Here is a 26,434-nt window from a genome sequence, read left to right on the forward strand (position 1 = left end):
ATACAGTCAACAGAATGAGCAGAAAGAGATTGCTAGATGCAGCTAGACAGATGCCAGGTACTCACGACCCTGTCCGCGGAGGCAAGCTCTTATGCACAATGCCTCTGCTCCCCTCCACGAAGGCACTGGGAGGCTTATGATAGACAGAGGCCAGCGTGCCAATGTAACAGATCAGCTCATCCAGCAGGGTCGGCTCAATCAGGTCCGTCTCCTCGGAGATGAGGGGCTTCTCCGCAAGCACCACTTCCTTGGCAGCTACAGGATCAGTGGAGAGCAGACGCCAGTAGATGTAGCCACGGTCTCGCAGGTCCGGATTATCAGAGTCCTTTGGGAAATGCAGCAATTAAGAGCAATTCATGGGTTGGCTGAATCTAGCAGGGGAAGAGGATACAGACTACTAATCACTGGCCTAGGAAGCAGCATTAATAATGTCCCTCTAGGACAGAGGCCAACTGCCCTGACATAAATCCTGCTGCAGGTATTTGGTAAGGGAATGGGGGCAGAATAGAAAATATAAATCAACTCTGCCCGTTGTACACATGTTGCAAGGTGTAAGCATTTCGTGTGTAATCTTTAGTGGGGAAACAACATGGGATAAAGGAAGACAGGCAGATCTCCTCCCTTTTCTGAAGAAGTCTGCTGTAAGCAGTTTTGTGGTAAGGCTGCAACAGAGAGCAAAATGGGCTCAAGAGGAGATCAAAGCTAGGAATTACTGAAAAGCTTTAAAAGGTTTAATTAGTGACTTATTTAGCACACATGATAATCTCCAAAGCAATTAATTGCATGTAGAGATGTTTCTATCAATCATAAAACTATCGTACATAAAACTAGCCAAGAAAACCCTCCGTCTGTTTCCAAAAAGCCCTCCCAAGTAACATGATTAGCACCCTACCAAATTCATGGTCATGAAAAACGCGTCACAGACCACAGTCTTTTGTGTGATTTTACCTTGTACTATACAGATTTAATGGGGGAGATCAGCATTGTGCAAATTGAGAGTCCTGACACAAAAGGGAGTTGCAGGGGGGGTCACAAGGTTATTTTAGGGGGGGTCGCGGTATTGCCACTTTTACTTCTGCGTTGCTGCCCTCAGAGCTGGGCGGCCTGAGAGTGGTGGCTGCTGCCTGAAGGCCTAGCTGTGCAGGAAGCAGTGCAGAATTAAGGATGGCAATACCATACCATGCCATGCCATGCTTAGCACCTAAAGGCAACAACCAGACTGTATAACACCTAGCACAGTGGGGTCCAAACACATAGTGACAGTCTACACTGGCAAGCATGCATCGAGGGACTGAGTGAAATCCCCCTCTGGGAGTCAGTGCACTTTACTGCTGCCCCAGGGTAGCTGCTGAACTTTCATAGCAGTTATCATATCAGCTTTCCCTTTAATTCCACGGACTCCCCGTGAAGGACAAGCCCTGGCTCTGCCACTCCTGCTGGAAGGAGCACTTCATCCTCTGAACACTAAATAGACTCAACGAGGTGAAAAGGCAAATGTCTGCTGCTCCCACTAGCTCTCCTCCAGTAGCCCTGCCAGGATTCAGAGCAATGCTCTAGCCTCTGGCTCTCAGAATGTAATCAAGTGTAAAGCTCCTATTGGGGCAGTTGGATCAAAGGGTTTACAGGGTCAGAGCTGACACCAAGAGGCTCGACGCAATGAGAAAATAAGAGATTGACGTTTTCTTTGTGGGGGTGGAGAACAGAAGAGGCGTCCTAAGAGGATAAAATAAAAAATTAATGTAAAGATTCATTTTGGCAGCACCCCCCCATGTAAAGTCATTACTGCTACCTCGCAGCCATACCCAGTAGTTCTTCAGTACAGCCCAATCATCCACCCCCCGCCAAAGGCCAAGATTTGCTGCTGGAGGGGTTCTATAGTCCAGGCAGCTCTGGGAAGTAGGACTTCACAGATTTTAACTGGCAGCCCAGAGATCTCCCAGTATGTTGGCACCAGAACAATGTTTGATCAAATGTAGCTGCGCAGTAGTCATATGGCTGTTCCATTGCTCTCAAGAGTCCAGAGACCTGTCTGCAGACCTGCTCTCTAGAATAATCTGTACCATCGTCTGGTTCTGGAGCATAGCTAAATGGCTGGGGAGTCCTGTCTAGTCCTCCCACTATTTGCCCCTCTCCATTCTGTAACGGGATAGCCCAGGCCGTTCCCCATTCTGACACAGCAAGCCCCACGCTGTCCATAAATGCTAGTCCGAAAGCACCACTAGCTTTGGAGGTGGTGGGTAAACCCAGAAAGCAAATTGCCCCTTTCTCACGGGCAAGAGCTCGTTACACACCTGAGTAGCCAGGCTCAGCACCTGCTGCACCAGCTCCTGGGTCTCAGTGGGCTTCTTCAGGAAGAGCTTCACAATGGCAGTCAGCAGCTGCAGCTGGACCTGCACGGTGCAGGCAGGAGAGAGTTAGGAAGCAGGCAGACCATGGGCGGCATGCGCACGTCTGAATGTCAAGCACGTGCACCCCACCAGCAAATGCAACGTCCATCGTGCACAGATACAAGCCTGCACCAGTTGAAAACTCTAACCCAGGGTGACCGACTACAAGTGGGGGATGCTAAACAGTCATCAGCCAACAGACCAGCAAGACTGTCACAGGCCAGAAGAGCAGCCTCCTTAAACCACTCACTAAGGCCCACAATCTCGGAGGGCTCAATCACAGGTTATTAGGTTCAACCAGAGAACAACTGGGGTGAAACTCTAGAGCCAGCGCATGCAGGAGGGCAGGCTACACGAGCTCAGGATGGCCTGGGGGGAGGGGAGGGGGCAAGTGGGGCAATTTGCTCCAGGCCCCGGGCCCGCAGGGGCCCCCACGAGAGTTTTCAGTGGGTGTTCAGCAGCAGGTCCTTCAATGCCGCCGAACACACCCAGATCAACTAAAGGACCCTCTGCCAAAGACCCGGAGCCTCTTCCACTCCAGGTCTTCGGTGGCAATTTGGTGGTGGGTCCTTCACTCATTCTGGGACCTGCCGAAGTGCCCCGAAAACCCAGAGAAGAAGGACTCTTGCCACCAAAGACCCCCAGGCCCCCTGAATTCTCTGGGCAGCCCTGAATGAGCTGAACAGTCTCTCCTGGCTTTAAAAAAATTAATCTACGCCTCACACGCACATGAGGAGGGTCAATTCCCCTCATCCTCTTGATCTGAAATGTTATGGTACATACAGTTTATTTGGATATTTTATGTTTATTTACAGACTTTTCTCCAGGCCCCTTCCCCATGTCAGTATCAGAGCATTTTATAAATGGGAATAGGCTTATCCCCCCGCTTCCAGAGTGTTGCAGGGAACTATTATCCCCATTTTACAGGTGGGAAACAGACACAGAAAGACTAAGTGATTTGCCCAAGATCACAGAGGATGTCAGTGGCAGAGGCAGGAACAGACTCTACATCTCCCAGGCCCAGTACATAGTATTAATCCCCAAACAATCCTAGGGTTAGGGCAGCCTCGCAAGCTCAATCCCTGCCTCCTCCAGGCTAGAGGTAGAATCTAGAGCTACACCCAGTGTTTCAATTGTTTTGCTTTGACCTTAGTTTACCACAGCAGAAGTGATTGTGGGCATGTCCTGATCTGAGAACTGACTGAGATCCCATCGCCTGGGGGCAAGGTGCAGAAGCCATGCTCTCAAGAACATCCCATGGGGTAAAAGTGTTTAGGGAAATGAAGAAGTAATTACACTGCTCAGCTCAACACAACCGCCCAGCACAGCATACAAACTAAAAATACATCTTTGTTTACTGGCTAAGTTTTCTGTAAATGAGCAGCACAGACATTCACACAGGGACCACTCAAGAACTCTGGAGGCAGTTTACAAGTTAATGGATAACAAACACTGCACAGTCTTAGGTGACATAGGGATAGCTCTGGAGATCAGAGTCCTCAGTTCATCCAGAGAACAGGAACAGCACAAGCAGCAGCAAGGCAAGCTTCCCCCATGCTGGCCCTGCAAATCTCATCTTAGAGGAAAGGACAGCTCAAGATCCAGGTCTCTTTGTAAAGGATAAGCAGTGACCTAGAGAAAACAAGCTCTGTGACCCATGCTCAGTCCTTTGAGCCATCCTTCCCCCAGCCCTGTCCACCTGACTTTCCAGCTCCATCCCATCACCTGGGTGCTCTCATCATGGAAGCCCTCCAGAAAGCTCTCCAGCAGCTCGTCCGCGTTGTCAATTCGCTCTGCGTATTCTCCCACAATCCAAATCATGGCAGCCCGGGCCTCAGGCTCGTCAAGGGAGTCCAGATTCTCACACAGAGTGGCAATCACACTCTCGTACCTTCATAGCAGCAGACACAGAATTAAGCAGCTCATGGGGAACTGGACAGATCCAACCACCCCTGGCCTCCCCCCAGGAGAATTTCTTTGCAGTGCATGAACTGGCATGTTTTGCACAAGGTGGTAAGTAGTGAGGTGGTCACACTCCCTGCCCCCTGAAAGTTCAGGGCTGTTTTCTAGTAGAGATGAGATTACTGGCAGTCTGAGCTACGGTGAATGAATGCCCCAGAGCATGAGCCTATCTTGACAAGAGTTAAGATCGCTCCTTCTAGCGTGACTGTAGCACACCCTGCATCTACACAGCCTCTCAGAGCATGCAGCCTGAGTCTTCCCGCTAGGTTCAGCGCCACTGAGACTCAGTGAGGTCTGTTCCATTGTGTCACGGCCAGCAGGGGAAGTGGAGACTTACTACAGGCCTTGCTGCTAGGTTTAGATCCTTGAAGCTACTGGTGACTGAAAAAGAAAGGAAGGGAGGATGGAGAACATGGAAAAGGGGGTGGCTGGAGTGTGAACAGGAGAGGTTGTGAGGAGAGTCAGATATTGAGAAAGCAACATTTTTGCTTTAGGTCAACTGAAACCAAAGAATACAGGAAGCCCTTTGCAGCCCATCAGAAGGGAGGCTCCCTTAGCTCAGCTCCCCTCGTCTCCCTTTGTTTGACTGTACTTGGCAATGGCACAGCCAGACAAAAGCGAGGAGATTCCAAGGGCTCCAGCACATGCATTCTTCTCCTCCAAACACTTCTCTAGCTCCTGGCTCCTACCGCCGCCTTTGGGGAGTCTCTGCTGTGCTCTGTTCAGAGACAGCATCTAGAGACAGACCCTTCATTAGCAGCAGATGGTGCCCAGGGCTTTTGCCTTTGACAAAAAAACAGGTATTTGTATAGTGCGAGTCTGCCACGCGCACTGGGGCTGGGTCTACTTCAGCTACGTCATCGCTTTTTTGGAGGGTATTGGCCTGGATCCTCTAGCCTCTCTAGAGAATTAAGTCATAAGCAACTCATCCTGGTCACCCTCTGCTATCTTCTCCAGCTCGGTGGCAGCTGTGACATTACACCTCATATTCTTCATAGAAATATTGTTATGATATGAATATGGCATAACTAAGATCTGTTTTATAGAAGATGGGTCATGCATCATTGGAAACGTTATGATTTACTGAATGTGATTATCTAATTTGTATGCATGTATCATTTCTGTATCTAAAATTAGAAATATTGACTAAGTAATAATTACAACTGTGTTTTCACCTGGGCAATGCCTACCAGACAGTATGCAAACAGCCTGGATGGACAATAGGGCTTTGAAGATACTAATCTCCATCCTTCCTGAGAAGTTTCCTGGGATGCTGCTTTGACCCGGCAGGGTCATGTGATCATGTCACCTGGTACAGGATATCTTAAATTGCTGGTATTTTTCCACAGGATGGGAAACAAAGGATTCCCGTCATATGCAAATCCTATTTAAGGCTGGGGAGCAAGTTAATCAGGGCTCTTCTCCACTGCCTCCCAACCCAAGAAGGAAGACTGCTGAAAACACCTGAAGAAACAAAGGAACTAAGCTAGTGGAGGCAGGGGCTGAGCCCAGGTGAGAAAAGTCAGCCTGTAAAAGGAATCTCTGGAGATTTAAGCTGCAAGCGGTGTAGTTTACTGTCAAGAAACTCTGCAACCTGTCTGAAACAACATTTAAGGTGAGAAATTATTTGTGGCCAGTATTCCTTAGTCTGTTAAGCTTAGTTTGCATGTTTTGTTTTATTTGCTCACTAATCTGCTTTGATCTGTTTGCTATCTCTTATAATCACTTAAAATTTACCTTTTGTAGTTAAAAACTTGTTTGTCTATTCAAAAATCCAATCTGCGCAATTCATGCTTGGGGGGCCTATAGCTGCGTATATCTCCCTCCACATTGAAGGAGGGAGCGATTTTATGAGCTCACACTCTATAGATCTCTCCACCGTACAAGACAATGTAATTTTGGGTTTACACTCCAGAGGGTGTGTGCACCAAAGTGCAGGGCAATTCCCCGAGCCGAGTCCTCGCACACAGAGCTGATTGCAGACTGTGTGATTCTACAGCTGGGTGTGTCCCTACCTGCGTATGTGCTGGAAGGCGGCTTGGGAGCCTGTCACAGCAGCACAGGGTAAGGGGAACCCAGGCTGGTGGGATAGGCGGGCTCAGTGGGACCCCAGCACATCAGGTGGCACCCGGAATGGGGGTCCAACCTGTCACAGCAGCCTTTAGCTGATAATTACTGCCAGATGCCATTATTCCCTGTTTGTGACAGTCCCCGATTCACTATAGAAAAGGTCTGAATTACCCCCCTCCCTGCTATGCTGAGACACAGAAGAGGGAAGGGGACTTCAGCATGTTGTAATGCAACAAGGAGCCCAGCTCCCCTCCACACACATCAGGGCTCTTCACTAAAGATGCTGCTCATTTGAGACTCCTGTCTCATTCAGCCCTACTGTTCTCTCATGTCTATGGATGTTGTCACATACTAGCATCAGAGAAGCTGAGTCAGCAGGAGAGAGGTTAGAGCCAGTGGAATATGCTAATGTCTGGACCCAAAAATCTCTTCAAACGTCTTGCCTGGTTATCTGATCTTGCTTCTGGGGGTCCATCCCATCTTTGGGTCTTGAGGTTCAGAGCCATGGCTGGCTTTTCTGTACCCCAACTTTATACTCACAAAAGACGCCACCCCCGCTTCATGCACAGTCCAAATCCAGCCAGGAATTCAGTCACAAAGACTGTCAGCCTCACAGATAACTGACAGCCAGCCATGTCATACTGTGTTGCAAAATCCAGACTTCACGTGTCCTCCCTCATGCAACTGGGAATAACTATGGCTGGCATATAAGGGGTTTGCATCAGCTCCAATTTCATAAAGGACTTAAGCCCGTGCTTAAGTCATATGGAAGTCAATGGAACTTGAGCATGTGCTTAGAAGCTTTCCTAAATGGGGTCTTAAAATATGGGGCAGGCGCAAAAAGATTCCCCCAGAACAGGCCCTCCCTCATACCAAGCCATTGAAAACTTGCTAGACTGAGCCGTAAGAACAGCAGCAAAGCACGCCAGCAAGCCTGGCCCAGTGAGCATTTGCTCAGGCTGACTGGAGCAGCGCTCAGGGGAGTGGTCAGCAGGTAGTGCTCACATACTTGTTGGGGTACTTGCGGAAGATGTCTTTGATGACCACAATGGCTTCTTGCACCACATAATTGACTTTGGTCTGGATGAGGTCGAGCAGCGTGCTGACGCAGCGCTCTGCTGATTGCTGTTCAGAGAAGAGAGGAACGTGGTCAGTCAGCAGCAGAGGAGAACAGAGAGAACTGACAGCCGCATTTGGTGCATCCCCAGAGATGGGGTGAGAGTGGTACCAGCAGCAAGGCAGAGTTTCTGGGCACTGAAAGCAGAGGCACCTGTATCCCCTCAGACAGCTCCTGTACACACTAGAGGGACGCACACCTCACAGCTTGTTTCAACGGAGCTCTTCGCACATACCAGGAGCTCCTTGTATCCTCCATCCCCTCCACAAGCTCATTAGGGGGGTCACCCTCCCCATCCCCTTCTCTCGCAGAAACTCCCTGCAACTCCCCCCACCACGTTTCCTACTGCCAGGGGCTCTTATGCTGCCCATTTCCTCTTCCCCCTCATGCCAGAGGCTGTGGGCTCTCTTAATTAACCTTTTCCCCCATACCATTGCCCCCCATTTGCCCCCTTGACAGGGATTCTGTGTGCCCCCATGTCTCCCCTACACCCATGCCAGGGGTCAGCACTGTCCCTCCCATGGCATGATCTGAGCTCCCTGCATTTCTCCTCACTTCCAGGTTTCCACTTTTTCCTCCCCCCCCCACACACACGGTCTTGAGAGCTCCGTCACTCCAGGTCTCTGCTTCCCTCCCCATACTTCTGTGATACTCAGTGCTTCCATATTCACCATCATGATACAATTATCAGGCAATTGTGATGCATCTTGTACAAAATGTGTCATGTGAGGCATCAACGGAAAAGTTATTGTTTGCTGAATATGATTATCCCAATTGTGTGCACATATCACTTTTGTACCTGGAGTTATGAATATTGACTATGCATCTGTATTGCAAATGTGCTTGCTCCTGGATAAGCCCCACAAGTTAGTTTACATCTAGTCTAGTCAGCAATTGTAAATGGACTAGTCAAGATAACGGCCTAGCAACAAAAACAATGGGCCATGCCTAGAGGCTGGAATTAAGGGTGCTGGGGCACTGCCACACCCCCTGGCTTGAAGTGGTTGCCATTATATAAAGGGTTTACAGTTTGGCTCAATAGCTCTCAGCACCCTCACTATGAACACTATGGCCCCTTCAATCGACAACTATAAAAATTGTTCCAGTGCCCCGAGGCCATGGGGAAAGCTTATCCTCATCTGATGGGCTTTCCTGCGAACACTTTAGTCGTAGCAGCCATTACTCACATACTCACTGATCGAAGGATACAAGGGCATGGGATGTTGGACTCCATCTTGTGCCTGTACTTTACCACTAACTGTGCTGGGGATTTTGCTTAGAACAAAGAAGTTCCCTCCACATGGAAGAAGCTATAAAAGGGGAAAGTGACACCACCACTTGGCCTCACTGCCCCTACAATTCAACACCTGGAAACACCTCAGGAACAAAAACTGAACTGGGGAAGGTGGTCCCAGGCAGGGAAGAAGGAATCCCAGCCTGGGTATGAAAGATCTGCAAACTGCCTGTACCATCAGGGTGAGACACTGCTTGATTCAAATACTGTCTAGTACATAGCACTTCGATTGTTACTTTGTATATTCCTAGGTAACCAACTTTGAGCTGTACGCTATTACTTATAACCAGTTACAATCTTTCTGTAGTTAATAAATCTGTTTTAGACATTTTACCTAAATAGTGTTTGTTTGAAGTGCAAAAGGAAATCTGCTCAGTAACAGGAGCTGGTGCATTGTCCTCTCCACACTGAGGGAGGGAGGGGCGGACTGGGTAATAAAACTTACTCTGGTCAGGGCAAGACAGTACAGCTCTGGGATCATAGGCTAGGGCAGAGGTCAGCAACTTTTTAGAAGTGCTGTGCTGAGTCTTCATTTATTCACTCGAATTTAAGGTTTCGAGTGACAGTCATACATTTTCATGTTTTGAGAAGCTCTCTTTCTATATATCTATAATATATAACTAAACTATTGTTGTAGGTAAAATAAATAAGGTTTTTAAAATGTTAAATGAAGTTTCTTAAAAATTAAATTAAAATGCAGAGCCCCCTGGACCAGTGGCCAGGACCCAGGCAGTATGAGTGCCACTGAAAATCAGCTCGTGTGCCACCTTCGGCACACGTGCCATAGGTTGCCTACCCCTGGGCTAGGGGCTGAAGCCTCTCTATTGTTGTGTGACTGGCAAAGACATTTGTGTAACTGCAGCTGGGTGTGTCCCTGCTTGTGTGAGTGCAGGACCAGGAGAGGTCTGCAACTTGTCAGAGTATCACAGTAAGGGAGCCCAGTCGGGTGTGACAGAAGGCTCATCATTACTCCAATTCCAGGTTGCACTCCAGGGAAGTCCATCAAAACTTCCCAGACTCCCTGCCAGCCATTTACTTGCAGATCCTTGCTCCCCACCCTCCCATCACTAAGTCCCTGTTCTGTTAAAAATCCAAAATTTCAGGGAGCATTCTAGGGAAACTGATCAGAAACAGTGTTCCAAAGTTATCACACAACAGATACATGCCTACAAGTTAAGTGGAAGGCCTTGCTTTGCTATGGCAGCTACTCCAGCCACATTAGGCAGAGCACTATGCTAATGACACAAACAAGCAGAATGTGTCCTGATCACTAGCAGGACAACTCATTTTAAACAGTTGTCCTATCTATGGGGAAAGAATATTAATCTTTTTTTCCATCTCACTTTTAACGCAAAATTTAAGCCTGAGCCACATAACATGTTGCCTATATGCAGCACTTACCAATAAATGATGTAGCCTGTTCATTTCTCATTTTTCTGTGCCAATAGAGGCTTCTTGTCCTGACTATCACAATGGTGATGGAAGACTCTGAAGTCTGCCAGACGTCTATGTTAAAGGCAGAGGCTGGGAGTCTATAATTTTATTAACATTGTTCATCTGAGATCATGGTGATAAGAAACGCTAGTTACCACTTTCTTAAGTCAACCGCAAGGGGAAAGTTCAAAAGCAGAGCCAAATATTGCACATGGTAAGAAGCCCAGCTCAGAAGAGAATCTCTCAGCTGCAGAATGATGGGATTTGTGTAGAGAGAGCTCCAAACAGGGCTAACTAGGTTCTCACTCAGACTCACACACTCACAGTGGATTTGAGTGAGGGAAGGCCAAATTAGCTCCAGTTATGCCTTGTTTAACAGTTTATCTCCATCGGGGCTAGGTTGCGATCGCCAAGCTATTTCTCTAATTTGCTTTAGAGTATTTGGCCTTAATACACAATTTTACATCTGTCAAACCCAATTCATCCTGAATTTGTCTATAAATAGGTGGCTTAGAGACAACACAAACCATGGGGAAGGGCCGTCTGGAATTTCAGGAAGATTCAATAGTCCTTTCCTCCAAATTATTCCTGAGTGGGAACACCCAAGTGAAGGTTTAACTTAATCCCAAGACTCCTACAGTCTCTCAACAAGACAAACTGTTAGTCATTTGCTTCACTGATGAAGCTTATAAATACCTATTTCCCTGTCTGGTCTGTCGCAAGCAATAACCACTTTAGCACGGGGGCAAAAAGCCCAAGGATACAGCAGTACTAGAGCAGAAGCCTTGACAATTGAGACCAGTGAGCGGACGGATTAAATAAATTTCATGCCGCTCGCTAGAAATACTGATGGAAATCTCTCTCATGGAACCACTGCAGTCCCATCTCTCTCGAGCTTGTCTCAGCACTGAGAAAGCAAAAGCAGAGATTCCTCTAGATCTTGTTCCTTGAGGCTGCAAGTGCTCAGCACATCGAATGGAGGAGAGGGGAAGAGAGGACATATGGAAACAGTCATGGGACGATTAATTCAATCCAAATGTGAAGTTACACTTTTTTGCACCCTACTTCTGAATCTGGCCTCCTGCGGTTAGGCTACGACTAAACACAGCACATGAGGAACAGTTGATGTGTGTGGGCACATCTAGAGGAACCATGTATGAAGATTACCCTTCCCCTCTCCCCCAGCTGGTGTAGCTTTGGTTTGTTAAGCAGCTCAGGCTTGAATTTCTTGTTAAACTAACCACAGTCCCAGCTTTTCCCCCCAAAAAAGAGGCTTCTCCTTGTCATGCTGGCCAATGCATCCTGCCACTCACCTCAACCTTGATGGCACAGCGGCCGATGGCTCTGACTGCCTTCCTCACAAAGTCCACATCCACTTCTGTTGCATACTCCTTCAGTTCAGCAAGCACCTGCCAGAGAAGGCAAAAAGGTGAGACCTGTCCTGCCAGGAAGGAGTCACTGGAGCAGATGCCCCTGCCCTTTGCAGTAGAGGGCCAGGATCCCTCAAAAGGGATGTGATAATGGGCTCCTAAACATCCACAGGCTCTGGCTGACACAACATTCTTGACAGCATTGTGGTCTGCTGGCTTCCTAGAGACAGTTTGACAATATTCTGAAGAGCTACACACTCTTAATATCTCATTAGCCACAATATTTATGAGTGAGGTGAAGTAAAACCCTCACAGAATGCTAACCAGATATGGCTGCTTGACAAGGCTCCCCATCGGTGTTTAATGCTGGCTGAAAGCAAAGCGGCTTGCAGTGATACTCTTAGGCAATGGAATTAAACTGAGGTATGCATGTGCATAGGTAGGGCACAGGTGTAAAGCAGAAGTTTCCACCTCTCCCACTGTGCTGATGCTGGTATGGGAGGTGAAGTGAGAGAGAAAAGGGATCCTTCTAGAACTTGCTTAGCTCTCTCAGCAGGCACTGGTCTGTAGAGAATGCTGGAAGGCAACAATGCTAGAGAACTCAGCCCTCACCCCTGAAACTGGTGCTGGACAAAGGGACTTTTACCAGAAGGCCAGTCTAGCCCTCCCTGGGGCCAAGACAGGGTTCTGCCCTTAGTCAGGCCAGTTTAAATATCGCCAACCCTGGGGTTTCTATCACTGCCCTTGGGAGACTACTCCCCAGTCTAAGGCCTGGAGCCCAAGACTGCACTGTTCCATTGGCTTCAGTGGGCTTAGGTCCAGACCCTAACAGAGCTCCCCATTACGAAATTCCCACTCCCCCCCAGTAATGTTGTCAACTCCTCAGTTTAATTTCACCCAGTCACCACTCCCTTCCCCCATTTCACTGGCCAGAACGAATCTTCTAGTCACAATTTACACCTTTCAGGTACTTGCAGATTGTTACACCAGGCCAAAGAGTGACAGTGGGGAACAACTTTCCCACAGCCTGCCACATCCAGCAGGCACAAAGTGGGCTGGATCCCCTGGGGAGGAGGGCTGACCTGAGCAATGTTGGCCTGGGAAGCCAGGCGGATCATGATATCCAGTTTCTCCAGTTTAACGTAGATGGGGTCGTTGTACTTCACAAAAAACACTTTCATCTCATGCTTCAGGATTTCAGGCCTGGAGGGGGAGACAGGCGGTGTTAAATGACACTCAAATTCTCTACATTTTATCATGTGAGCCAGCAAAAAGCCATTTTAAAATCCAGTGCCGATTCCCCCTCCCACCATGTATTGAGGATGTCCGACATGCACCTGTGTCAACATAACTGCTTCCAGAACCTCATGGTGAGGTGAATGGGGAGTGACTCGGTGTTAGTCGCATGCTGCTCCTCATCACCATTCCCTCAAGTCTGAAGCAGCACACCCAGCTTGGATGGGAACATGGGATTTGCTAGATCAGGTCATTCTTCTTTCAGGATCAATATCCTGCTTCTGGCAGTGGCAGAACCTCAATCTTTTGAGGTAAGTGACCCCTTCTCCCTTCTAATGCAGCTAGCACAGCATTGTACAATGTAGCACATGGGAGGGAGGCAGCAAGAGAAATATGCCCTGACCTCCTGAAACATAAAATTGATTCCTTTTTGAGTTAGCTAGAAGCACTGGTCACATACTGGAGCATAGAAAGGGCTGAAGAATTGACCAAGACCTTGTGACAGAGGATCTTAACCACAGATGGCTGCACAATAAAGCTTCCTGAAAGCCTTGAGAAGCACAGCATCCACCACAGGGAGAGTCTGATCTTGCTGGCCACTAGCAGGGCTGCCCGGAGGATTCAGGGGGCTTGGGGTCTTCGCCAGAGCAGGGGGGCCTTCCGCTTCGGGACCCACCGCCAAAGTGCCCCAAAGACCCACGGTGGGGCCTCCCACCGCCAAATTGCTGCCAAAGACCCAGCACTTCAGCGGCGGGTCCCGGGGCGGAAGGACCCCCCCCGCCGACGAATTGCTGCCAAAGACCTGGAGCGGAAGAAGCTTCGGCGGCCCAGGCCCCGCGACAGTTTTCTGGGGGCCCTGGAGTGAGTGAAGGACCCTGCTCCACGGGGCCCGAAAAACTCTCATGGGGGCCCCTGCGGGGACCGGGGCAAGTTGCCCCACTTGCTCCCCTCCTCACCTGGGCGGCCCTGGCCACTAGGCTCTACCGCAGTAGCAGTACGAATGAACAGCATGGAGCAGGGCTGGGAGGAGTATCACAACTGGGGGAAAAAAACAGCTATAAAGTTTGGAGATAGTTAATACAATTCCCCCCTCTCCTTCCCCAACACACTTTTCTTGAGGACAACAGGGTTATTTCTGCAGTAGCAGCTGCTTCTGGGGCTTGCACACGGCAACATGAAAAGGCTGAGGATATAAAACTCTTGGGGACTTGTATGGCCACCATTACCTTAGCATCTGAGCTCAATCTTTAGGCCTTGTCTACATTACAGAGTTTTGTCAACAAAAGTTATGCCAACATACACCAACTGCTTTAATTAAACTGCTGTCGCATGTCTACACTATACTCCTTGTGTCAGCAGAGCACATCCATACTAGCAGCTCTTACACTGACACAGAGCAGTGCATTCTGGGTAACTATCCCACTATGCAACTGGTTGCACAGCACTTTGGGAAGGGTTTGCAATGCATCATGGGGCAGGTACAGCATCACATGATGCAGATTTCTGAATCCCATCATTCCATGGGCATCCTACTAGATTGCCTTGCCAGCTGCTTTTCAACTGCCATGTGTGGTGGAGAAAGTGTGTGTGACAGGGAACGTGTGTAAGTATGTGGGGGAGAGACAGAGTACATGTGTGTTGGGGGAGAGAGAGTCCAGACAGCAGCTGGAAACAACCAATCCTGAGGCAGGGGAGAGGGACACCCACCCCCATATCAGCCCCTGCCTCTACACAGCTTGACAGTCTCTCAGTCCTCACCCCTGAGCAGCAGCAGCCTGCTCTGCCTGCCACTTTGTTCCTAGTGCTGGGGAGAGCCAGATTCCAAATTAATGGTTCTGCGATTCCCTCTCAGTTCTCCTACATCCTCCTCAGCCCACAGACCAACGCAGTCCAGGCAAGAGAGCCTTTGCTGTTGTGCTGCTGGGAGCCACATGCTCAGAATATGAATTCTTCATGTTGAGGAATGTCAAAGCTTACTGGACCTTTGAAAGGCGAGGGTTGCATGCCTGCAGGGCAGCAGAGTTCGGAACAGTGAGTAGAATGGTCACAGTGGGCATTGTGGGATACTGGGGGAGGCCAGTTATGGTGACACAACAAATGGCAGCATCTACACTGATGCTTTCTCGCTTTAACTTTGCTGCCAAAAGCTATGCCTCTCACTGAGGTGGTTTTATTTTTTAGGCAAAACAGAAGAGTTTTGCTGCAAAAAGTAGCATTGTAGTGTATACACCCTCCACTGGTTTTGTCAGCAAGAGGCAGACAAGGCCTTAGAGTATTTATGCACACCCCTGAGGTGGAGACATACTATTAACCCCATTGCACAGATGGGGAATCCAGGCACAGAGACTGTGACTTGCCATGGAACATGAAGCCAGGTCTCCTGAGTGCTAGCCTGGTACCCTAACCACTAGACCATCAGTTCTCTACAAACTGAGAATGGGACTGACTTTTAGTTTAACTACCTATTAGCTGATCTACCTTTCTCAGTTTTATTTGCTCTCCACTTCCAGAAGAAGCTTCTAATTTCAACATGCAATAATGGCAAGGAAAGAAATGTAAAGATCTGATCCGGACTCTCCCTTAACCACTGGCAGACAGAACTCACCATCTAGGTATGGTTTACATTGGCTGGTTAGTCTTGTAGAACTTGTAAAGAAGACGCTGTCTACATATCTTAGCCTGTAATGCCCCATTGGGCATAGGCAGATTTTCAAAGTTGCATGACACAGGAAAGGGCCCTTTCAGGTATTCCTTTATATGAAAAGGAACAGCTGCATTTTAAAGAGCAACACAAAAATGATTTTTTCCAAGATCATTAGACACATTTGATAACAAAGAATTTTACAGTTGTATCATATACAGCATAAAGTGTGAGAAGGCAACCAATAGTACACACTTCACTTGGAGGGTGACGCTTGTCTCTAAAGATATAGCTACACTGCAATCACAGGGTGTCATTAGAGCTTGTTTAGACCTAGCTTTGATCTGGCTAGTTCAGGTACCAGCACAGTGAAGCCATGACAGCGTGTGCTTTAGTGACTTCCCTGCTCCAGGCCCCGAGCTTGGCTATGCCCCCGTGAGCTGCAATGGCATCCTGTGATGGCAGTGTAGACAAATCCTTAGTTTCTAGTCCATTTCATTTCTTGATTCACAGAATCTCTGAGATTCCAACTCTGCCGAGGGAAGAGGGAGGATTCTGTTGGGATTTAAAGCAAGCCCATGTCAATTACTCTCATCACTAGGGGTTCTGAAAGCTCAAACTGTACATCTGTAACTCAACTATCATAATGGGGCTGGGCCACATATATTAGATTCTGCTGTGCAGCTTCCAAAGTAGATTGTATTCATGGCATTAGATTGCTGGGTGGTTAAGGCCCCACTGCTTAGGTCTGAGCAGGGAGAGGGGTTTGCCTGAGGCCAGCCAGGCCTGGCATGGAGGAGCTGACTATGCCTCCCCACCCATCAGCATTAGACGGCTGCATCTCACCTCTTCTGCACGATGAGGTTGATGTTGCGGAGCGCCACGTACTGCAGCTCAGGCTCTGCCGAGAGCAATGTGACCAGAGGAGGAGCCAATTTCTTCAGCAGGGTGCCATAATAATCCAGGTCCTTCGACAGCATCTCCATGAACTTCATGAGCACTTTCACTGCTGACAGGACCACGGCAGAGTTGGCATGGGACAGCCGGGGCGTCACCCGTTCACAGATGCTGGGAGGGGTGTGGGGAGAAGGGAGAACAAGAAAGACAAATATAAAGCAACTGGATAGAAAAGAGTTTTAACCCTTAAGGCAAACATTGCTAGTACCACCAAGGTTACAAGCTTCTGCCAGTATTTGGTTCACACTAGGGACCGCTTTCATCCATTTCTTTCATGCTCCGCTGTCCTGAAAGTAATCTGGGCTCACAGGACTGCTGGAGGGGCAAACCCAACAATGGATGAGTGACAGGGTCCCATCACCTCGTTGCCAGTGCTGGTGAACTAACTCAGCCGGCAAAGAAGAGTATCTCATGCCACTTCTGAGCCATCACCTCGAGGTGACCTAGAAGCCAAAACAGACTCAGGAAGAAGCAGAGTTAAGGTCTCCTTGACAGAACAGAACAGCATAACAGTGGAGCCTCAGATGAAGAACAGGAAGGGATATGCCCCAGGGCACTAGTGATACTTGTTCCTTGCACTGGCTGGGGAATATAAACCAAAAAAGATGTTTTGGGGTCTCACTGGAAGGATGTGCTCTACAAGGTCTAGTGTATAGGCCCCATGTAGCTTACAAGTCATTGGCCAATCAGCCTGATTTCTGGATCCCTAATGTCCAGATACCACAGCAACCCAATAGTGGGATCCCCAGCCTCTCCCCTCCCCCACCTCGGGGCCTCTCAACAGCAGGAGCCACAGCCCCTCCCCTCCCCCACCTCGGGGCCTCCCAACAGCAGGAGCCACAGCTTCCCCCCCCCGACCTCCTCACCTCTGGGCCTCCCGGTCATCTTTAGGCATGTAGTTAGCCAGACAGTCCAGGATGAAGATCTGGCCCCACTCTGTGCACTCATTCAGGGCCGTCAGCAGCTTGTTAATAGACTGGGGGTTCAGGTCCAGCAGGTTACTGCTTGGGTGAGACTCTGCTATTTCCGAAAGGGCTGCTACCGCATTAGCCACCACCTGAGAGAGGACAGGCAGGCAATTAATATCCATGTTGCACATTTAACACCTTCCCATTCATAGTCACATAGATGCAAGGAGGCAGTATTGCCTGGGGGACAGCAGATGGGGACCTGGGTGTCAGGAAACCCAGGTTCTATTTCTGGCTCTTCCAGGAGCTACCTGTGTTACTGCGGGTAACCTCTGTGCCCAAGTTCCTCCTTCCGCAAGCCAGGGGGCTTATCCACCTCTGTAAGCACTTAGGTTGCCTCAGCAAAGACACTAAGAATTGCAGGGCATTATTGTGGCTTGAAACTGCTACTGGCACTCCAGGGCGACCCACAAGGCAGCCAAGAACACTGCACACTGCCAGGGAACCACAGCTCTTTGACCAAACGCTCGTTGGACAAGACACATTTGAATACCCTACATGAAAAAGCTTTAAGACACATGCTCCTCCGCGACTCTATCAGTGGCTTCACCATCACACCAGCCACAAGCAATTTCTTACACTACCACCAACCTGGGCTGCAGGGAAAAGTCAACTAGGGATAGGAAGAAGCAGCTCATAACTGCATGGAACCTGAGCCAGATTTACAAGCCCCCCAGCTCCCTGAAAACAGACATACATCCTTGCCAACAGCACCTCTCAGAGACTCCAAATGACAACTGAGTGCCAACCCCCTTCACACAAATAAACATACACACAGGAGACCTGAGAGTAATTACTGTTAGCATGGTCCTGTGGCCCACATGGTAACCTCTTTAAATATTCAGTGTGCGCTGGTGAAGTGAAGCTGGAGTCAGACCCAGCCCTTCACCATGGAGCTTGGAAGATGGGATCCTCCATTGTTCAGACACTGACCACAACACCTTTGCTCCCTAAACAAATAACCACCATTAATCTCCTTTGAAGCCATTGGCTCTCTGCTTGTGAGGTTTGCACAGCAATGCAGATGCTTAATTGGGTGGGTGGTAAGAGTTGACGGGCAGAAGAGAGAGGGGCGAGGGAGACATGGTGGTTAGTAGGTTTTGAAATACTCTCCAGCACCAAAGTCAGGGTTTTCTTTTAGAGGAGGAGAGAGATAAGAGGAAGGCGCAAGTCCACAAGTTATCAAGGATGTGACGAGTCTCCCCTGGAACCTGTAACACAGCGAAAGATGTTACAAACCTACCCGTGTTGCAGGGTTATTCACTAACTTCTGAGTCCCCAGTTGCTGGCTAGCTGTAGTATTGGATTTTGGCATCAGTGCTGTGCTAGAGATCAGAACAGGGCTTGGCCATCAGCTAAAAACTAATCTGATCATCCAGGCTTGAAAGAAAAAAACCTAAGGGGGAATTGTTTGTACTTACAGGCCAAACAGACTTGTCAATGCATTTCAGTGACACAAAAGTGCTTCTTGACTTTCTGCTGTAGTGCTCTCTTCAGGGCATAGGGGTTTGGAGAGAACAAGGAGGTTCGTTCCTCCATTAGGCCCTTCTGATTTCTGCAGTCAAAGTAATCCTGGCAGAGCAGAGAGGGAGGACACTGCACTCAGAGCTGGAAATGCTGCCATGGGCTGATCATGAGGAGAGAACCCAAATCCTTGGCATTGATTGGGAGCTCTGACACAATGCTGCAGGCCTAGCTGCTGCCAAGTCCCCTCACAAGAGGAAGCTCGATGTGGATGTTACATGGTTTTCATCTTGGCTAAGTAATACATCTGCCTACCTTTCATCTCAGCAGGATCCTAGAGCGCTTACCAACTATATACAGGCAGCCACCTCTGTGCTAGAGAGCAGCAGCCAAATGGTCTGAAGCAGAGATGGGGAGGGAAATTTTGGCTAGGTAAGGCTAATTGCTACCCATAAGTGCAAAGGGTGCCCAAGCAGAGCAGACAGGCCCTTGATTGTAAAGGTTTCAGTCAAGACAGTTACATAGCTTCCGAAGGACAAATGGTTAAACTGACCTAGACAGGATTCCAAATCGTGGCTCCAGATTCCCTAGATGTTTCAGAGCCAATGCTCACTAAGCCACCCTGACTGGTATCCAGAACCCCAAAGCATGTTATGAACTAAGAGCCAGTGAGCTCACAAAGGAACTGGTGAAATGCAGCCACCATTTTATGCCAGAGTCATTACACCAGAGCTTCCATTTCCCAAAACCCTAATTTCCTGGATGGCAGCTCGATGGTAACTGAACCCTTGCAAAGAATAGAGGCTAGAGCCACCAGATCACATGTAAGCGCTCTCCCCGGCCTCTTTACCTAGCCAGGAGATCCACAGAAGAGATAAGCTTCTCTTGAGGAGTGTAAGGATGGAAGCAGCAGGGCTAAGACCTAACTAAAGAAGAAAGTGTAGCCCTTTGAGGCACAAGGAAGAAACTGACAGGCAGGAAGAGTCCCGCTGGCAGAGTGGGAGGAGATTGACTTTGACATATCCATAGCTTTTACAAGAATGCTCCTAGAACTAAGCACATCTCTTGCCTAGTGCCAGTGCTCCATGCAGTTGCTCTGACAGACTGAAAAGGCATCAGACACAGACATGATTGTTCCAATATCGCTCCCCTCTTGTCAGGCACTGCACCTATTCATGGCTCCCTGTTGGGTTTTAGTCAAGGTGGCTGTGTTGGTGGCAATGACTACCCAGAAAGCAGTACCGGCATCAGAATCATTTCTGCACCATCAGCAGAGTTCTGTGATACAAGCCTTCACCCCTGCCCCCAAAACAGCTTTAATGCACCTCCAAGCCCCATCTCCTAAGCTTGTCTGGTTTTGCAGAGACATGAGTGAGTGACATTTGCACAGAACACCTTGCAATGGAGAAGACTCGTTGCATCATCTACTCCATTCCTCTGTCAGAGCAGGCACTAACCACACAGGAGTCACTGGCTATTACAGTATCCATCTCCTTTCAGATTACCTCAAACTAGCAAGCAGGGCCTTCTCACCCGGGATGCACCTGGAAGGGCTGAATGGTTACCTGCTAACAAACAGCATACTGCAGAGGCAGCAAAAGGAAAGGAAGGCCAGGCCAGGCCAGGATTACAAGGGCAAGCAGAGAGATCTGCACAGCTCTCACAAGAGGCTACCCCATAATATTGTAGTGTAAGCAAGGGGGGGGGGGAAGAGGAGGGAGAGTCCACAGCGTCTGGAGGCTAGAGAAGCCTCCTTTGTACAATGGCATTTTCTAAGGACCACTGAAGAGATCTCGGCATACTCATGTTTTGGAAGATTCCCAAATGCCCCTGGCTGAAGCAATGAATGCACAGAGCCATGCAGAGGTTTATGCGTGGATTAGTGGGAGAGGATAAGTGAGTGGGAAGAGCAACTGACCAAGTCTGGAGGAGAAGAGAGAAAGGGGGTGAAGACAGCATAGAGCAGCAAATGAAAGCCGAAAAGAACAATCACCATAGGGTTGGAATCTGAGATCAGGTCCTTCAATGTGTCCAGGAAACCTTGGTCCTCCACAAGCTGGGCATTGATGTCATGAAGCTTTGCCACGCAGACTGCTGCTGTCTTGCGCACATAAGGGTCCTCGTCCTTCAGACACTTCCTCAGTGGCTCACAGAGATACTCAGTTATCTTATCTACCCGGATGCAGCCCATTGTGCGCACAGCCAGAGCACGGATAAGAGGGTTGGGATCCTCACAGTCCTACAGGGGTTAAAAAAGAAAGTTAGATTCCTGACACTTTGGGCCACAATTTTCAGGCTTAGGGGGGCTGGAGCTCTTAGTACATATTCAGGAACCAAAACAAAAGTGATTAGAATTCCAGTGGTGCCATGAATTGAGTGCTAAAATCAGGTCACTCACTTAGGCGCCTCAATATGGATTTAGGACTTCAGGAATGTGAGTTTGACAGCCTGGGCCACAGTGCAGATATTAACCCCTTAATGCTAGCTGTCTGGATGTTGACATCATCATTTCTCATTTAGATACCGGTTAGGTGTCACCTGAATGCCAACTCTGCCAAGTGCTTACATACCTTCTGCAAAAGCCATCAAGTGCAACTCTTTTCCTCACCTGTAAGTCACCCCTACACAAAGGGTATTCGGCTTCCAGCATGAACTGGAACTAGCAAATCCAAAAGCATTTCAAATTCTGCTTTGGCAGCATCTTTGCTCCCAACACATACTCATTCTGCAGCTGCAGACGCCTACAGCAAGGAGAACATGAAGACCTTCTCAGCTACAGCCATCCTTATTGGTGAACTCTGCTGATGGTCCAGGACAGACATTAGCCATGGGAGGCTCGTGGAGGGGACAGAACTTCCACAGTTTATGAGAGGATAACAGAAATACAACTGCCATGGAAGTATTTCTTCTGAGCTAAAATAAAGGCCAAGTTTAGCTTCTTCAGCCAGTGCTCAAGCCCCAGGGTATTACAGCTGATTTACATAAGACCAGAGAGGTAAGGCTGAGAAAGCCAACCTGCACACATTTCTCTGGAGCTGGTTAAGTGGCAATTCAGTTTTCAGGCTTCCCAGGCCCCATACTATTCTCTCATCACAGCATTTGATGGGAGAACAGTACAGGGCCTGGGAAGCCTGGGTAGGATTGATGTGAGGGGCACACACAGTGACTGAATTCCCACTCATAGGGAGATTCTTCCAGGTCAGGATTAAGTTCTTAGGTGAAGTGGTGAAAAGGGAAGCCCAGGACTGAAGGATTATGGTGCACAAGTAAGGGTGAACTGGGTGATGGGTGTCCCGTTCAGGGGCGGCTCTAGGTATTTTGCCACCCCAAGCATGGCAGGCAGGCTGCCTTCAGCGGCTTGCCTGCGGGAGGTTCCCGGTCCCGCGGATTCAATGGCACTCCTGCGGGAGGTCCGCCGAAGCCGTGGGACCAGCGGACCCTCCGCAGGCAAGCCGCCGAAGGCAACCTGCCTGCCACCCTTGTGGCAACTGGCAGAGCGCAGCCCGTGGCTAGCTGCCCCAGGCACATGCTTGGTGTGCTGGTGCCTGGAGCTGCCCCGGTCCCATTTCCTCCTCCCCAAGAGCAATATTAAGCTCATTGAGAGGAGGGGGAGGGGGAGGAGGAGGAGTGGAAATTCAGTCAGGGATTTTGCTGAATGACTTAGGTTCTGGATACACATGGCAAACCAAGCCTGAGCCCTCCACGACGCAGGTGTACATGGCCACAGTAAGCAGCAATCCCATCTCACCTTTACGAAGGTGTTGACAGCCATAATAGCCATGTCTGGCTGGCTCTTGGCATAATTCATCAGGTACAGGTAGACCAGCTTCTTCAGCTCTAGGTTATCGGTCTGCATACAGTTCACCACATCTGGGAAGAGTGCACTGAAACACAGAGTGCCAGCATAAACTATCCCAGTGCTACTGAGACAGGAGATGTGAGAGTTAGCTGGGGCATGTTCAACTTTCACCTCTATAACCAGAGGTATGCATGTGCCCAGCCACATATCACCTCCTCCGGCCCTCCCAGCTGCCACAGTATTTCCAAAACCTTTTAGGTACACAACTGTGAGACTCCATTGAGCTCTCTGAAGGAGCCATTCCAACATCTGGATTTCTTCATGGATCTCCACTAAGATAAGCTCAACGAAGCAGTCCCTAATGGATAAAGCTTGGGGTCATCTTCCTCACCCCAGAATGCTCTACCCTGGAATTTTGGTTGCAAACTTGGTTCTCCAATTCCTTGAAAGTTGATCCAGTCTTAATAGACCTTCACTAAATTAAAGAAACCTACATCAATTGTAAGTAAGATAGCCAAGGAAACTCTATTAGTGGCTTTTGGAATCTCCCTCAGATCATCTTCAGACAGCTGTACAGTTCTGTAGCACATACAGAAGAGAGTGGACATCAAATACACATTTTGTCCTCTATTTAAAGCCACACTCCTTGTTCAACCTCTATTCTTTCCCTACTATGCTCCAGGCTAACTGCTTAGCAGCTATTCCCTTTAGAGACTTGTTCACTGGCAGGCTCCCTTTTAAAAGCATTTGTTGATTCATTCTGGGACTTTGTCCTCACTTTTATAGTCATTAGCCATTTCCCCTTTTTTTACCCTCCTTCCCCTAAAAACTTGTTTCATGTTCCTATCTAAAAGATCTAGAAAACCATTTATCAGTGACTCCAGCAATTAGAATCAGTCTACACTATGAGACTGACCAGGTTAAAGCTGCATTGTGGACTATGTCACATACAATTTTTAAAAGAACCATGGTTAAGTGTGGAGGCTTGCTTTTCCTCCACCTGCAGCCATGTTGAGCACAAATGCTTCAACACAGCGAATTTCACAGTGAAGTATAAATTCTTTTAAGAGCTAAACTATGTGCTGAACAAAGTCCTGTACCACAAGTAATCATCCAATGGCTGTTCAGACATGACAGCACACTCAGTCAAAAAGATTGTGTGGTCACATCTTTCCACAGTGTTGACGGGAAACTTTATTGCATCAAAAGACAGAATAGAAAAAGCGAGACAGCAGACACTTCACTTTATACAGCATCCTTCTTATCAGGAACACAGCTTCACAAGGACAGCACTGAATTCCAGAGCTGTAACAACTCCCTAACAGAGTGCAGCTAGAAAAGACGTCTATGATCCTAGTGAATGAGTGAAAATATTCTAGAGCTGCAAGAATGCATGATACGTTGTATGGAGAAATAGCCCTGTGTAAGAGCCCATTGACAGCTTCAGAGCTGGGTGTATGGGCAAGTGTGCTATTAATACAGCAGAGCCCAGATCCACTTGATTGTTAGTGAGTTTTCCCTTGCAATGATGTTACATCTAAAAAAGCTAGTCAGGCCACCAAGTCTAAAGCAGAATGAGGCTAGAACAATTCAGGAGTGAATCTGGGCAGGCGGGGGGGGGGAGGGGAAGGAAATACTCAGACACCTAACTCTCAAAAAATCAGTCAAGGTCAGAGATTGCTGGACCTACTTGGCCAGTTCTCATTGTTTTAAAGCTAACATGCATGCCCTAGCAAATCAACTGAATAGTAAAACGGTGCAATCTGTGGGGTGAGATCAGTTAAGGGGGAACCCATACATATGGAATATAGTAGTGATTTGGTATCTGCCAGACAGTAAATATTTACTGTGTTAAAAGCCATTCTTAAATTGCTGTCACGCTCTCCACTGATGGGAATGGATTCTCAAGCTACCATTGTTCTGATACTGCCCAGCCATTTGATGAGGCGCAACAAAGCTTTGAGGAAGCAGAACCCTTCATGAGCACAGGAAATAGATCTTCAAAGTGCTCACACACATATATTTCTTCAGTTGACTTAATCTCTATTAACACTTGATGAAGTTCCAGAATCTAAGACTTTGAGGCTCCCAGCATTCCCCTGAATTCAAATGGATTCTGCTTGAAACCGTACTCTGCATTCGTGTGTCAAGAAGGTAGCTTCCCTTCAGAGGAATCACTCATTATTTATCTCAGACTTCAGGGAAACTTCATTCTGGTTAGATGTAGGGATCAGACTCTGGCTAGACACCTGCTCTCTATGCGCCTAACTTTACTTCACACAGACACATCCTTCCCTCCCTTTCTGTACTTTGTGCCTTCTACCATTGTAGCTTCCAGGCCAGGAACCCTCCATCCAATCCTTACATCCTGCTCCTTCAAATGCACCCTCCTCACTCTCCTAGACTGTCTTCCTGGGTCTCACACTGGCCTCTCTTCATAGCACAGACCAGGTCTATGGGAAGTGCCATGTAAACTAATGATGCTGGGGGCCCTGCCTGGTGGCCTGACCCTTGGGTTCTAGTCACAGCTCTGCTACTGACTCAGTGTGCAAGACTGGACAAGTCACTTAAACATTCTGTTCCTGTTTCCCACATCTGTAAAATGGGAACAGTGCTTTAGCCACCTTCATAAAGCACACATCTAACACTGAAGGGTGCTAGGTGGTTGTCCTGTTACTAGCTAGACCTAGAAGCTGATCTCTCTCATAACCTTGAATGCATGCTTTTAAAAAGGTGCATATGGATGTGTGAGAGACCAAGGTCACCACTCCTAAAAGAGGAAGGGGCAGAAGCACCATTTAGGCATACAGCCTCTAGAGGAAGGGAGGGAGGCTGGCCATATATCTTTAACACAACTGCCTGATGGGGTAAAAGGGAGAGGAAAACAGAAGAGTTCAGCTTAGTATTTTATTCTTGGCTCATCATAACAAGATCATCATCTATGAAACGAAGATCTGTCCTCTGTCAAAAGGGGCTTGTTTGCCTTTTATAAATGGTTAAATTTAAGAAAGCAGCAATAATTCCAATAAACTAATCTGGAAGCCAGTCCAGTCCTCCTTTAGCTAAATTACTACTAAAAACAAGTCAAGTTTGCTGGCTGATGGGCTACTTGACCTGAATATACCGTTCATCTTCCAGAGCAGAGGCTGCAGTGACAGGCAAGCTCTCACACAAGACAAATGGGTAACTGACGTGCAGACCACCCACAGAGCCCAAAGGAGTCTTCTGTCATGGAAATGGAGGCTGATTTCAAGAAGCCATAGGCCCCATTATGCAACATTCGGTCTTGATCCAAGGAGCTTTGTTGTTGGGACCTGTAGTTTACATGGGCTGCTATAATCTACTCATTTAATACACATTAGGTGCAGCTCTCAGGTTCTGGGCAAGCTCCCAGTGCATTCCTGCAGCTGGGTATAGTTTGGGCACTCCTAACCCTACAGCAATAGATGGCATCCCAAAAGCATCTCTACTCTGTGCATAGCAGCGCACCTGACATCTTTGCCAACGGTCATGGAGGCGATCACCTTCTTCACTGCCTCTTTCTTCTTCTCCTTCTTGTCACTGTTCAACTCTGCCTTCAACTCAAAGATCTCCCCTGGAGAGAAAGAAATTCAGGAGTTAACATTCCCTGCCCTGACAGACTGGGGCAAGCAGTAGATTTTGGTAGAAAGGTACAGTCAGTTGCTTAGATGAATGCTCAATTTTAAATTACCCACAGGAACTGAAAGCAATTGC

General features: G+C 48.3%; 1 protein-coding gene across 6 annotated transcripts in view; it reads right to left on the reverse strand.

Annotated features, from left to right (window-relative positions):
- AP1B1 (adaptor related protein complex 1 subunit beta 1) overlaps positions 1–26,434 on the reverse strand; it is a 73,971-nt gene that overhangs the window by 15,255 nt on the left and 32,282 nt on the right. For all 6 annotated transcript variants that reach the window (XM_030582819.1, XM_030582818.1, XM_030582817.1 and 3 more), the window contains 11 exons: positions 26,189–26,294; positions 22,649–22,784; positions 20,894–21,139; positions 17,335–17,525; positions 16,358–16,579; positions 12,717–12,837; positions 11,578–11,673; positions 7,429–7,544; positions 4,113–4,278; positions 2,292–2,390; positions 66–325 (listed from right to left, as the gene is read on the reverse strand). In XM_030582819.1, the coding sequence (XP_030438679.1) occupies positions 66–325; positions 2,292–2,390; positions 4,113–4,278; positions 7,429–7,544; positions 11,578–11,673; positions 12,717–12,837; positions 16,358–16,579; positions 17,335–17,525; positions 20,894–21,139; positions 22,649–22,784; positions 26,189–26,294 (1,759 nt within the window). The remainder of the gene's footprint in view (positions 1–65; positions 326–2,291; positions 2,391–4,112; positions 4,279–7,428; positions 7,545–11,577; positions 11,674–12,716; positions 12,838–16,357; positions 16,580–17,334; positions 17,526–20,893; positions 21,140–22,648; positions 22,785–26,188; positions 26,295–26,434) is intronic.

This window comes from Gopherus evgoodei, chromosome 13 (assembly GCF_007399415.2).
Source record: "Gopherus evgoodei ecotype Sinaloan lineage chromosome 13, rGopEvg1_v1.p, whole genome shotgun sequence".
Taxonomy (NCBI): domain Eukaryota; kingdom Metazoa; phylum Chordata; order Testudines; family Testudinidae; genus Gopherus; species Gopherus evgoodei.